A 14995-nucleotide genomic window follows, 5' to 3' on the forward strand; every position below is an offset into this window, starting at 1 on the left:
ATAAATAAATGTCACATAATACTAAGAAAAATATGGTGATTCTAATACAATTGTTATGCAGATATTAAAATTAATTTTTTAAGTTTGATTCCATAGAGAAATGTTTAAAATACACAATCTCTTCCCCAAAAAAGAAGCAAAGCAAATACCTCCTATTTCACTTTCTGGGGCCAACAAAAATAGACAAAGAGCACACAGGAACAGAAAACTGGGGCAAACAGTCGGGTGATCACAGAAGCCAAAGTCCTCAGCAAAACGTTATCAGTTCAAATCCAGGGAGATAGGACATGAAACACACACCAAGGTCAAGGAGGGCTTCTCCATGGCACGCAAGACTGATCCGGTATTCGAAAATCAATCCACGTAATCCAGCATATTAACTGCCCAAAGAAGAAAAACCACGCAATTGTATCATGTAGTGCAGGAAAAGCATCTGATGAGCTTCGCTATCCATAGCTGATAAAAATTCTCAACAGGGGGAGGGTACAGCTCAGTGGTAGAGCACGTGCTTAGCACGCACAAGGTCCTGGGTTCAATCCCCGGTCCCTCCAGTAAAATAAATAAATAAACCTAATTACCCCCCTGCAAAAAAAAATGCAATAAATAAATAATTTTTAAAATTCTCAACAAACTAGGGCTCCAGTGTCAAAAGATTACAGACTGCAGCATTCCATTTGTGTGGCATTCTCAAAAGGACAAAACTACGGCGACAGAGAACTAGGGTGGGGGTGGGGGAGGACGTGAGGACAGACGGGGAGCCTGAGGGAGATTGGAGGGGTGATATTCCTGCTCTGCGTTCTGACTGTCAGACAAGTTCACTGCACGTTAATTGCTTTTAATTTTAAAAGCAGGATTCAAGACACCATATACAATATGACATCAATTTTAAAATACGTAAGGGAGGGAACACACCACGATGTTGGAAGATAGTGAAAACTGACCTGTCCTCACGCCCAGATTCGCTCAAAGTAGGTTCAATAGGTCTCCTTTCTGCACCTCCCCCACCAAACAGTTGTGATTTCAAATGATGAAACCGTGAACTTCCACGCAGAAGGTCATTACCATCGGAGTTTCAACACTTGGATTGTGAAGGTCCTAGGAAACTTTGCTTTCTTTGGAATCGACGTTCAGATCACAGATTAGAATTTCAACACCAGGGATGAAACCAGTTGAAATCTTGTGAACTCAAAGACCCCTAACAAGAAAAATCAGTGTGTACTCACTTCCAAAACAACCAACCGTCCTCACGGTTCTATGAGGTGATTACCCAAGTAGACGGTAAGCCAACAAAGTTAAGGTTGTTTACAAGCTAAGCAAGCTGAGAGTGTCCCAAGAGCCTGTGTTCCTGAATAAACAAACCGCTCATTTGCTGCAAGAAGCAGCTCGCCCTAAAATTCCCTACTGCTCCCCACTTGGTGGCCACGCCGCGTGCCGAGTAACTCCCAGAAAGAGTCCAGCATTTCATACACATTTCAGGATTTGAAATAAGTTCACCCCATCCACCTGCATTAAATATACTTTCTAATCTTAACTTTCTGCTTTTTTCTCTTAAGTATTTACTAAACGAGTCAGAAAACCCGAGGCCTGGCCCCAATTTAAATTCTCTTTCACATTGGTTTCCTCAAACATAAAATCAGATGTTACGATACAAAGGTCCCCCAGATCTCCACCTCCAATACTCTAGCCAACAAAGAACAGTGAAAAGATATTTCAAAGATCATGGCTAAACTGTTTGAAGGAACAAAGAACTTGAGTGAACCATTTTTACAGAGAACTCATTCAGAAATACTGTGCAAATGACAGAAACAAATTATTCATCAAAGAAGCTGATAGCCAGCCTTCGCATGACCCTCGTCTGGCACCCAACTCAGGCTACTGTACCTGAACGTGATGAAACTGCAGTGACTGAGCAACGCCCCACGTCCTCATTTCACCAATGCAGACCGACCTGACTCCCGTCCCCCGCCCCAACCCGCAGGCAGCCTTCGGTGCAGGACATCGTGGGCGGCGGAATTTCCCTCAACTCTTAAAACTTATAATTTTTTAAGTTTTTTTAAATTGAAGTATAGTCAGTTCACAATGTTAATTTCTGAGGTACAGCATAGTCATTCAGTTTTATATAAATGTATATATTCCTTTTCATACTCTTTTTCATTATAGGCCATTACAAGGTATTGAATACAGTTCCCTGTGCTGTACAGTAGGACCTTGTTGTTTATCTATTTTATACATAGTAGTTAGTATCTGCAAATCCCAAACTCCCAATTTATCCCTCCCCACCCCCTTTCCCCCCTGGTAACCATAAGTTTGTTTTCTATGTTTGTGAGTCTGTCTCTGTTTTGTAAGTAAGTACATTTATGTCTTTTTTTTTTTTTTAAGATTCTACATAAGAGTGGTATCATATGGTATTTTTCTCTCTCTTTCTGGCTTACTTCACTTAGTAAGATGGTCTCTAGGTCTATCCATGCTGCTGCAAATGGCATTATTTCATTCTTTTTTATGGCTGAGTAATATTGCTATATATATACACATACATATATATATCACATCTTCTTTATCCAGTCATCTGTTGATGGACATTTAGGTCGCTTCCATGTCTTGGCTATTGTAAACAGTGCTGCTACGAACACTGGGGTGCATGTATCTTTTTGAATTAGAGTTTCCTCCAAGTACATGCCCGGGAGTGGGACTGCTGGATCATACAGTAAGTCTACTTTCAGTTTTTCAAGGAATCTCCATATTGTTTTCCATAGTGGCTGCACCAAACTACTTTCCCACCAACAGTGTAAGAGGGTTCCCAAAAGGAAAGGGTTCTCCACTCCCTCTCCAGCATTAAACTTATAAATTTTTGATCAGTTTTATTTTTGGAGTAGGTGACAGGAGTTACTCAGGCTGACTGTTCCTTTCGTACAGAAAGGTGCACGGAGTATATGTGCTCATAAAAGGGCGACACCAGTCATCCTTGTGATGCTGGATCTGTCCAGTGTTTTGACTGCTGTGTTCACAGAAACCTACACGGTGATAAAACTGTATCGAAAGTAACACACACACATACTCGCACACGAATATGCATGAAACTCGGGAAATCCGAATAAGGCTGGTGGATTGCATCAATGTCACTGCCCTGGTTGTGATATTACACTCAAGCTTTGCAAAATGTTATCACTGGAGGAAACTGGAGGAGAGGTACAAGGAATATCTCTATATTTCTTACAACTGTATGTGAATCTACAAATATTCCCCGAAATTTTTAATTAATAAAAAGAAAGAAGATACGGTGAAAACTATGCCTCCCCTTCCCCCTGACCATTCGCCCTCCCAGGAGGCAGCAGCTCTTACCAGTTTCACGAGTACGGGAGGCAAAAGAGAGACAGGAGGAGAGAGGGAGGGCGGAGGGCTGGGGGGTGAGGAGACTGAAGCAGCCTGGGACGGCCCTGCAAGGTATCAAATAAACTGTCCGTGCTTTCATGCTCACAGTTGTCCTTGAGAGCATAGGAGAGCGTTTCTGCTAAACCACCCCCCCCCCGCCACACACAACCCCACTTCCTCTCCCACTAGATGCCCAGAAGTAAACAGGTCTTTCCCTCAAGACAGGGCACCGGGTGACCCTCCACTGGGAAATCTGACTACTCCCCGATAAAGATCTAAAACTTGAGACAGGAGCGCTGCCCAGGGTCATGCCCCAGTCAGCTCACCTGACCGAGGCGCCAGCAGCAGACCCTCCTGTTTACACAGTTTCCGATCATCTTGTTAACAGTCTCACTTAAACATGAGTGGAGGCCAAAGACCCCCTGACGGAAGAAGAAAGCACATGAGATGAAAACTGCAGCAACAAGAAACAGACAACAGCCACTCGGGAGAGAGAGCCACACGGGGAAGGAGCCCTCAGAGACGCCGGTGACACACTCAGGGAAAGAAGCGGTGACACTGCACTGACAAAGCGGAACAGGGCGGCACTAAACGTTACTTTCAAAGGCAACAAGAGCTCTTGGAAATTAACACTATGACAGCAGATATTAAAGGTTCAGTATAAGAATTAGAAGATATGGTTAAGAAAACCTAGAGAAATTAGAGCAAAAGGATGAGGAAAAAATAGGAGAGAAGAAATAAGAAAATCAGAAAATCAACCTGGGAAGTCAAAGATGCAAACAGACAATCCAGAAGGAGCGAAGAGAGAACCGAGGGTGGAGGAAACCATCAAAGACAAGCTCCCAGACCTGAAGGACGGAAGCGTCCAGAGCAAGAGAACCAGGTGAGGACGCAGAAAAGCGCAGGAGAGCAGAACCACAGCTGTCACTCAGCTGTGACGGGAGTGGACGTCAGGGACAGAGCAAAGGGCACACCACCCTGCAGAGGGCAAAAAACAGCTTTCATACCAAAACCTGAAAACTAGGCCAGCGCCAGGCTTCTCAGAGGCAACCTGCCGCCTGGAGGAGACACGCCTTCAAAGTTCGGAGGAAATGTGCTCCAGCCCAAATCCTGACGCAGCCTAACCATCTTCTAAGTGTGGGGGTAGGATGAATCTACTTTCAAACCCACAATGTCTCAAACCTTTGTTTTGTTCTTTCCACAGCCTGTCTTAGGAGGCACCTGGAGTGTGTGATCCCAAAAACGCACACCAGAAATGAAGGGAGAGACCGAGGAGAAGACAGATGCGAGTTCCAGGACCCAGGGCTTTCAACAGAGGAAGAGATGGAGGGGAAAAAAAGCATGGAGGGGGAAGTGGAAGGAAGATGTCAAGTTGACAGCTGGGCAGTAGGTTTAACAAGCAACCCGTCCAGACAAGAACAGGCTGGGAGAATCTAGGAAAGGCTTCTTCCAAAGGAGAACAGGACAGAGTACCTAACGGCCTTGTGTGTGTGAGGAGGACACGGTGACAACTGGAGGAAAGTGTGGGCTTCAGTTAGTGGGAAAGGCTTGGAATACCAAGCAGACAAACAAACAGTAAACGTTCAGGACAGGAAAAATTCAGTCCAGTGTATTTCACAGCTCAGCTCCAAAGAGCATCGAGGTGGCCGCTGCCAGGTTAACACCGACCATCGATCTGGCCCGGGGGGGCCCAGTGTTGGCTGCACAGTGACCATCTGCCTCACTTTGGAGAAACCCCAGTGCCCACCTGCCCTGGGACGTTGCATCACAGTCTCGGGGGGGTGGGTAGGACCCAGCCTGAGTAAGATTCAAAGTTCCCTGGTGATTACAACGTGCAGAGATCACTAAGACCCAGAGAACTTACCTCAGATACAATTCTCACCCTCAGGCACCCCCTCACAGATCTTTACCCGTAGCAGCTACTTACAACCTTGACCTTCAACCACCAGCACTATTCCACCGAGCTGTCCTACCAAAATCAAAGTCAGAATGTCCAAAAACGAGTATTCCACCTTCTTTCTTAAAACTGGCGCTGTTGGCTTCATGATGTCCACTGCAGCACCCCTCTCTCCTGGCCGCCCCACACCCCTGTCCACATGCTCTGGTCTTACATCAGAGTCCTGCTCAAGACACCCACCTGTTTCCTCCTGTCCTTCCCAGTCTCAGCTTCCACGGCGCATCACCAAAGTCAAAATGACTCCTGCTGAGGCCAAACGATGCCGAAGCACCAAGGGGAAAACATGAAGAGGGGAATACAAAGTTGCAACGTCAAATTCCCCCAAACTAGGTCAGCGGTGAGCTTGTTTTATTTCTTCTCCTTCTCCCGGAAATGAAGAGAGATTAACAAGCAAGGCACAGCGGCTAGATCTCATGGTTTAAACAAGCAACCTGTGTTGGTTTGGAGAGTTCCAGAAATGGCAGAGGCCTTTCCCCCGTTCCCCGGAACTGCCCCCTCATCTCTAAACTCTGGAGCTCACCAGACCCCAGGGTCATGACCAACATGCTCCACAGTCACAGACGGGTCCTGGCAAGCTGGGCTTCTGTCCAGGGCTCAGACGTCTACGCGTTGCTCTAAGCCCCCACTCTCCTCTCTCCGAGGCCACCTCGTTAAAAGGCCCGGGGTTCACGGGTGGAGGGGGTCTGCCCAACACCGGTCAGCTTGATGCAGTGGCCCGCGGGGCTGGGTACCGATCTCCATCCTCACCTGCGGTAAATGAGAGACGCCATCTCCCCTGCTCCTTTGCTAACACTTCATATTTTCATTTTTGCTGGTCCGATATTGAAAAATGGCGTTTTACCATTTTTAAATTTAGACTTCCCTGCTTACTGTCAAGGCTGAGGCTTGTCACCCGCGTCTCCCGGCCATTCGCGGTGGTTGTGGACTGCCTTCCCTTGTCTCATTTTTCCATCAGTTTGTGTCTGTGTCCTCCACCCTTCACCAGCCAGATTCCTTTTATTTTCCAGGCTCCAGCTTCTCCTGACCACTGCACTGTGCTGTATTTCCCATTTTGTATCTCTTACAATTCTGAAAATTCAGTTGTTCAGTGCCTCTCTTCCCAGTTAAGTCGGAGCACCACGAAGAGACCCTCGGCATCTGTCTCCGACACCGCCGTCACCCCAGCAACGGGGAAGAGGCCTGCCGCGTGTTCACTGAACGAGCGAACGCAGGTGCCCGTGTCTTACACCAGCCGGATCCAGGCAGGAGCTCACTCAAGGTTTGCCGCTGAAGGGGGTTTCACAGAGGACCATCTACAAAGGTGGGGGCAGGGTGGCCCCACCCAGGACTGGCAACACCCCAGAGCATCACCCAACCCAGGGGTGAGGATGGGGAGAGAGCCTGGAAGATGTCATCCAGCCTGAGAAATCACAGCTCAGTGATCAAAACTGCCCGAATGGTGCCCATCACCACTTCACTCACAGAAAACCTCCTTCCACCGAGTCCTTAATACTTCAGATTCTCAAATCCCACAGAATAACGCCATGTTTGAGACCATGGCGAACAACAAACAAAAGTCATTGCCAAACAAGCTCCACAGAAACTGAAGGCAGGAAGAGGCCAGAAAAACTCGAATTCCCTTCCCGGCAGGACCCACTGGCTCTGAGACTTCAGGAACTCCCCTACCTCGGTTTCCCCCGATAAAAGTCTGCATACCATTATCGGCCCCTTTCCCCTCCAAAAGTCATTTCGCTCAAGGAAAAGCAATCTTCTGGAGGAAAAAGAGAGTTGCCAAGACGCCGTCCTACCAGCCAACTTCCACCGGGCCTTGGAATTCTCAGCAAATGGCTGGTTTTGCAATTCTTCTGGCTTTGCCAACCCTCTAGGGTAAAAAAACAAAATCTTCCCACAAGGATTCAAGACTCTCAAGTGGAGGAAATCTTTGAGAAAAATCTGGGTTGATGAGCAGCTAAGAAAAGCCAGGAGGAAAGAGACACGTCTATATAAGTTTAGGCAGAAAATAGAAAAGGTTGAAAAGGAATGTTTTTCTAAAATACTGCTTCTATGAAAGCAGCCTTCTGTTACTCCTCTCCTCCCCAGGCGACTGAAAAAGGCAGCGTGGTTCCCATTTCCTGTTCCGTCCTCCCAGGCAGCAGCCCTGACGCAGGTGGCCTTGGGTTCAAATCCGCCACTTAAAGATGTGACACTGAGCAAAGGACTCACCTTTCTCAGCTCAGGGTGAGCCCATGAGAAATGGGGAACAACACTGAATTTTCTGGATTGCGGGGCAGAATTATAAATCATGAAAAGAGTGTGTGCCTATAGTGGGCCCCTGACACACAATTCTTAGTTCTCATCACAGGCATCACCACTCAGACATCAAAACAGCTTCCTAACTTGATAAATGTCTTGTGAGCATCTGCTCTGGGAGGGGTGACGGGGTGGCAACGGGGAGGAAAGTTCACAGGGTCCCTGATCTCCGGGAGCTTAGGATCAGGCAAAGAGGAGACGGTACTCAGATCACAACCAAATAAATACATAATTGCCAATGGTGATTAAAGCTATGAAGGGAAAATAGAGTTCAGAGAGCAAACTGGGGGGACCCAGCCTAGGCAGGAAGCTCTTGGGCTGGGCAGTGACGGACGAAGGATGGAGAGCCGCGGCGGTGACAGTGGGACCAGCACGTGCTGGAGGTCTAGGCCTAGAAGAAAGGTCCCCCTAAGAGGAGGGGAAGAAAGGCCAGAGTAGTGGTGCCTGCAAAGGGAGAGCAGCCAGAGAGTCCGGCAAGGCCTCCCAGGAAGCCACAGTGGGGATCGCAAGGTCGTGGCCACGGTCCTCTGAGGGACGCGATGACAGAAAGCTAAACATGGGCTCTCAGCTCTGCTCCACTGCAGCCTCTCCTCAAATACCATTTCTGGACCCCAGCCAGTTACGACGAGCAGCAACGTGTCCATGATTGGAAGGTATTTCAATAAAAACTGTATACACACACACACACATATACACATAAACATACACGTACACACAAACACATGTACATACACATATATGCTCATATATACACATACACACACGTACATATGCATGTACACACATATATACGCACAATACAATACACGTGCACATGTACACACGAGCACACACACATACATACATGTACATACATATATGTACACATGTATGTACGCATATACATACATGCATAATACGACGTATGCACACGTATATACACACATATACAAGTACATATAGGCACACATACATGCACACATATACACACGTATATACATACACAATACACAGACATGTACATACATACACACATGTACAAGTAGATATACATACACACACATATATACACATATACGTAGACAATACACACATATATATATGTACACGTGTATACACATACGTACACATGCACACACGTGTGTGTATATGTGTATTATTTGTCTTTTACCGTCGTGGGAAATGTCTGCCACCACTCTTGAGCTATCACCCCTTTGGAGCCCTGGTTTTCCAAAGACGGCCACAAGTGTGTCTCCCATCACACATGCTCTCCTTTCTGTGCATCCTGACACTCCTCCACTGAGTAAGGGGTGGCCTCTGTGTCCCCTCTCCTTGAACCTGGGTTGGCATCTGTCCCTGCCCTGAACAAGAGAAAACAGTGGAAGTGGTACCAGGCGACTTCGGAGGCTGAGAGAACGCCACCGGGCACCTCCACCTTGCTCTCCTGGAACCTGGCAGCCGTGCTCCAGGGAAGTTCGAGCGAAGGCACGTGGAGAGGCCACACGCAGGTGCCCTGGCTGACAGCCCAGCGGAGGGGCCAGCTGGCATCAACCCCAGATATAGGAGTGATGCTGCCTCCAGGTGACAGTGGACCCAGCTGTCAAGTCACCCAGCCTTTCAGTCTCTTCAGCTGAGCCCCAGACATAATGCAGCGGAGACAAGCCATCCAGCGTGGCCCTGTCCAAACTCCTGACCCAAAGCACCCTTGAGTAAACAAACAGTTTGACACCCCTGTGTTGCGAGCGATCTGTTACGCAGCAATAGTAACTGAGCCAAAAAGGAGCTCAAAGTTTATGTGTCCGTGTGTATGTGCAATGCTTCTTATTCCCGATGCACCTCCCTGGGAGCCTTCCAGAGGGGATGTCTCTGATTACTCCCAAGTTAGGACCTCTGGGCCTTATCCACCCCACTTCTGGAAAAAGAGGACCAGGCTCCTTACTTCAAAGAAAAATTAAACACTTTTACACCACTCAAAACATACGAAGAAATCCATTCACACTGCAGAGAATTAAAAGAAAAGAAAATCCTCGTTAGCAAAAACACCTTATTTCAACTGGCTCTGAAAATCAGATCAAAATTGAGATCTTTCCTGGCAACAACTTAACGGGGCCTCTAGGGCTGGTCTCTCCTCCACGGCTCAGGGCTCGAACGTCCGCAAGGAGCATGTGCAGCTTAAATGGCGCGATGCCCGTGGCAGGTATCTGCACAGTGCCCGGCACTTACGAGCTGCCAAATCCCAGTGAACATTAGTATCGCTTTTGCTGTGGTGAGAGCTAACGCTCCCTAAATTCCAGCACTAATTCTTCCTGACTTAAGCTTAACAACGCTCCTGTCCCATCTCAGCAGGAAAGAATCTATACTGAGTCTGGTTAGAGGTCACGAAAGGGCCCTTCGATTCCACGCAACTAAAAACAATTATACAAGATTACATAACATACCTGCCACACATCGCTATTTTGGTTTTGTAAAAGAACTGTCCTTTTTAGTAAAAAGAGAGAGAGGGGAAAGAGAAATCAGTTTGTGTCAGAAAACAGGCTTCTGAGAAGCTACACTTAACCACTGCGTGGTCTTCAAGGTGAATAATTACAAAGATCAGCTCTGACTATCATGAAGGTCCCCCTACATGGTTATATAAATACTATAAAGCTGCGCCCAGGTGGTGGCAGGAACACCAGGGATCAAAGGGCCAGGCCACCTCCGGCTGCTCCGTCCTTCACTCCTCAATCGCTGTGTGACCTGAAGTGAATCACTGGGCTTCTCCAAGTCACAGTGTCTAACACTCCAAACTTTTTCTCTGTACTGCAAGGACCTTTAAGGAGAGCAGCCCCTGAGTTTCTAGGGCGGAGGTCACTCTACAAATGGCTGAGTACGCCATGGTGGCCCCTCAAGCAAAGTACCCATTTGCAGATTCACACACATGAAGTCGTATCTTCAAAATTATCTTGAAACACCTGGCCCTTGTGAAATATTACTGTGTGTTACCTAAATACACTCTCAATCTCTAGTGGAAGAAAAGGTGATCTGAGACACAATTACAACTGGCAGGCCCTTCGGGGGCTGGATGGCACCCCCGCTGACATTTCACCGTTATCTTCAGTTGCTGGGATGGGAGGTCTTCTTAAGCCCCACATTTATGGGAGGGGGTGGAGAGGACAAAGGAGGATGTGGATGGTAGGAAGGAGGGAGAGAGATCAAGGGAAGAGGTGGTGGAAAGGACTGTGGTGGAACTAAATTCTGAGTCGGTGGCACCTGGACAGAAACGTCCCTGTCAGGGAGATCATTTCCAAATGACATCCAGTCCCTAGGTTTCAAGTCTGCAGAGTGTCTGTCACCCCCTCACTCTGAACATTCCAGCTTTCTTGGGGTCCAGGCACCTGCCATTGACAGACTGGACTGGATGGGTCACATTCTCCAGCCAGAAAAATGTCTTTTGTAGCCTGGGAAGTGGTGGGAACTCTAAGCCTCCTGGAGCCCCAACATGCAGGAAAATGGCCGGCATGTGACTGACTTGGAACGGCCCTTTCCAAAGGCAGCAAGCACTCGTCAAAACTGGGAAGATGAAAAGGGGGTTAATTAAAACCCTCTTCGGGAGAATCGACCAGGAACTGCTTTTGGCAGCTCTGACTCTGCCCGTGGAGAGGGGTCCAGCCTCCCTCTCCCCGCACGGTCCCCTTGCTGATGTCCATCCCCCTCGCCAGACAACCTGGGATCCAGGAGAAGTGGGGAGAACCGAGGAGTCTCCACGGCTCCACTGAAGACCAGGACGGGCTCTCTCATATTACCATATATGCTAAAGTCTGTCAAGAGGTCTGCTAAGACCTGAACCAAGACCGCCATCTGCTTTCCCCACCAAGAATGAGAACAGCCAATTGGGGGGGAGTCCCTTTTTTAACTGATGGCATCCTTAAAAATACGTGACCATCGCTGTCCAGATGCCTTCCTTCTCCACTTCGTAACACCTTGTGGTGTAGCTACGTCTAGCTTAACGCCAAAGCTCATATGTGGAGCTGCTTTTTCTCACAACCATTTCTACGGCTGTTTCCCCACGAACTGTGCCACTCGAACGGGGAGGATATAAAATCATTTACAACAGTTACTCTTGCAAGCCTGTCCTCCTTTTCTTTGACAGCTGCACACCCAGGGTCCAAAGTGTTTTCAGTGGACAACTGTTCTGAGCACATTTCTCCACAAGGTCTATTTCAGCTCAGGAACAAGGACAAAAATAAGACAAAAGTTGCGGGTGAAGGGTGGGCCCGCTGCAGGGCACCGGGAGAGCAGGGGCAGAGTGACGGGCAGCCCAGTTCTTCCGGAGCTGCCCGTGCACACGAGGCATCGAGCTTCCCCGCGAGCGTCGGCCGCAGGGAACCAGTCCCAGACCCCCGCCAGGGAGCCCGCACTTTTTTCCCATCAGGAGTTTCCGGCACCTGTTCTGGAAAGGCGGGGATGGAGCCTTCGACCCGGACCATCCCGCCTGCTCTGAGTGAAGAAGTAACTGTGTGTTCACGCGTCAACCAGCCCTCCTCATGCCCCCCAGGGGTGATTACCTGCACAAGTACCGGAGCTTGCCAGGACAACTTTATTACTTGTTTAGGGTGGCAGTTCCCACTGCCGCCGCCACCAGTCCCTCCAGCTAGTGAGCAGGAAGGGCCGAGCCAGGGAGCACAGGTGAGGGTTCCCAGGGCAGCCATGCGACCCAGCGTGCCGGCCGCTTCCCCACCGCGGGGTCCTCGCCTCCAGGGCCACCCCGAGGGGCAGAGGCGTCCTCCGCCCGGCACCCCCCTGCCCCCGCGCGGGCCCAGCCCGGGAGCCCCGCACCGCCGGGGCCGCAGCGCCCACTCGGGGCGGGCGGCGAGCACTCACCATCGTGCTCCTGCATGCTCGACAGCGACCAGAGCAGCAGCGCCACCAAGGCCAGGAAGCTGATCTGGCTCAGCAGAAGGTCCCTCCGGCGGCTCCGGCGACGCTCGCGGTCCTCCTCGTCGGGCGACGGCATCCTCGGAAGGCAGGGCAGCGGCCCCGGCGGGGGCCCCGGCGGGCGGCAGCCGCTCCGCTCGCGGGCGGCCGCGGCGGGGACGGCGGCGGGAGGCGGCTCCGCGCGCGGCGGCGGCGCGTCCTCGCTGCGCTCCTGCCCCGCGGCCGCCGCCGCCGCCGCCGCCTCGCCTTGCTCCTCGAGACCGCCGCCGGTCTCCGGGTCTCCGTCCTCGTCGTCGCTGTCGCTCAGTCCCTCCTCTCCCTCCTCCTCCTCCTCGTCGCCGCTGGCCCGCGCCGCCGCCTCCCGGCGCTCGGGGTCCCTCTCCTCCTCGCGCGCCATGGCTCCCACGCTCGGCGTCCGCGCTCGGCCTCGGGCGGCGGCGCGGCGGGGGCGGCGGGGGCGGCCGGGAGGCGGGGGCGGCGGCGGCCGAGGAGGAGGAGGAGCGGGGAGGACCGGCGGGAGGAGGGCCCGCCGCTGGCCAAGTCGGCCGGCTGGCGAGGCCACCCGGGGCTGGCTCCGGCCTCGCGGGCTGCGGGAGCGCGTCGCGGGGCCGCCCGCCTACTCCATGGCCCGCGCGCGGGGACGGGGCCGAGCCGGGGCCGAGCGCGCAGGGAGCACGGAGCGAGGCGGGAGCTCGGGCGGGCGCCGCTCCCCGCAGCCTGCGGCGGCGCGGCGGCTCGGGCTCGGGCTCGGGCGCGGGCGCGGGCGGGGGGCAGTGCCGGGGACGCAGCGGCGCTGGCCAGCCCAGCGGAGAGGGGGCGCGTGGGGAGGAGACTGAGCCGGGGAGGGAGCCCCGCGCGCAGCCCTGCGATCGTGCCGGCGCGGGAGGCCCCCTTTCGGGAAACACGCGCCGCCCGCCGAGAGGTGGATCTCCGGGAAGGATTCACCCGAAACTTTCGTAGGGGCCGAGGGTCTCTCCGGCCCCCTCCCTACCCTCTGCCCGGAGACGGGCACTGCGAGTGCGCTAGGCTGCGCGCGCCCGGCCACCGGGCTCGCTTCCTCCCGCCGGCCTCCTGGGTTCCCCTCCGCCCCCTTGCGGGGATCCCCCTGCGCGCCGGGCTCCGGACCTGGAACAGGACTCCCCGGAGGCTCTTGTCTCACCAGGGGTGTCCTGGCTCCCCGCTCCGGCCCGGACACACACTTCTCTCCCAATCGTCCTGGACCAAGCCCAGTGCTATGGCTGAGGGAAGGGGGACAGCTGGCACTGTCCCAGGGCAAGGCGGCCTGAGGGTCCCCCGCCAACCTCAGGAGGAGGCTCTTGGCCACCCTTCCGCAGACGGTGTCAATCTGCCGCTACCCCTGAGGTCAAAGCCGTAATCCCCACCCACCTGACTCCAGCTCTGCTCCTGCCCTCACCTGCTTTCAAGGTGTTGCCCTGAAGCCCTGCAGAAGGTGCCCGTTTACAGAGGACACCGAGTGGTCTCGGTGCGTGGGGTCCTGGAGCTTCGGGCTTCCTCCCTGGTGCCTACCTAGAACTGCTGGCTAGGATGGTGGCTCTAGCCCCGAGGAGAAGATGCCTTTGCAGTGGGACTGAAAACAGAAGGGCTTGTTCAAAAAAGGATCACTGGAAACCAGGTGTTAGTCTGGATGGCTGTCTCCATGGAGTCTGATCGTATCAGAGAATCTAGCTGAAGATGTCCAGAGAGGCAAGGAGAAAGGAGGGAGACTCTGGACAGGTTTCTCCACTCCTAGGTCTGGGAGGACCCGCAAACTCCAAGTGTGTCACCCCCCTTTTAGGTGACCTAGCGCAAGCTTCCCAGATGACCCCCACCAGCATCTGGGGACAGCAGGGTCATGGCAAAGGACGAAACAGGCCTTCATACGTGGCTTCCCTTCCACAGAGGGGTCATTTCCAAGCAAGCCTGGAAGATCTTGCTTCCTCGGCATACCGTTCAGTTACTCCTTTCCCAGCCTGGCATCTTCCCAGATGCGCAGAGCACCTCCCCTACGATGCCCGTGTGGTTGTCCCTTTGCTCTGGTTACCAGGTACAGAGGAGGATTTAGACCCTGGAAGTTTGTCCAGGCTGACGTGGGACGGTGGGGGCGGGGGAGTTCTCCAGTTGCATTGCCCCCGTTGACATTCAGAGACACAGATATGAAAGTTCAGGAGCACAGACACTGTCCTTTATTCAACTAACCAAGAAAGACACTCAAATGGCTTTTTCTCGTAGAAATAGGAAAAATAAAAGTAAGAGAGGGAATCTGGAACTAATTGAGTTAGGGAATGAACACTAGCTCAGGGGAAAATGGCCACAGGCACCAGGAATTGTGCAATCTGGGGACGGGAGAGGTGGCAGGAAGGGAGCAGGAAGGAGGAGGGGAGAAACCAGGGGCTGGCAATTCCCTGAAAATTCCCTCAGCACCTGCAGGGAGAGGAATACAGAGACGAAGGTGGGGAGGGAGGCCGAGAGACAGAGAGATCAGTGTAC

At 52.0% G+C, this 14995-nt stretch overlaps 1 protein-coding gene across 2 annotated transcripts in view; it reads right to left on the reverse strand.

Annotated features, from left to right (window-relative positions):
• Window positions 1-13864, reverse strand: part of SLC24A3 (solute carrier family 24 member 3) — a 428781-nt gene extending 414917 nt beyond the window's left edge. Inside the window, exon 1 of one of the 2 annotated variants that reach the window (XM_074347814.1) lies at window positions 12455-13864. In XM_074347814.1, coding sequence (XP_074203915.1) covers window positions 12455-12905 — 451 coding nt within the window. In that variant the 5' untranslated portion in view covers window positions 12906-13864. Of the gene's footprint in view, window positions 1-12138; window positions 12306-12454 lie in introns of those variants that run through there. The other variant, XM_074347815.1, reaches the window with a different exon arrangement.
• Window positions 13865-14995: the final 1131 nt, after the last annotated feature.

The sequence above is a fragment of the Camelus bactrianus genome, chromosome 19 (assembly GCF_048773025.1).
Source record: "Camelus bactrianus isolate YW-2024 breed Bactrian camel chromosome 19, ASM4877302v1, whole genome shotgun sequence".
Lineage (NCBI taxonomy): Eukaryota > Metazoa > Chordata > Mammalia > Artiodactyla > Camelidae > Camelus > Camelus bactrianus.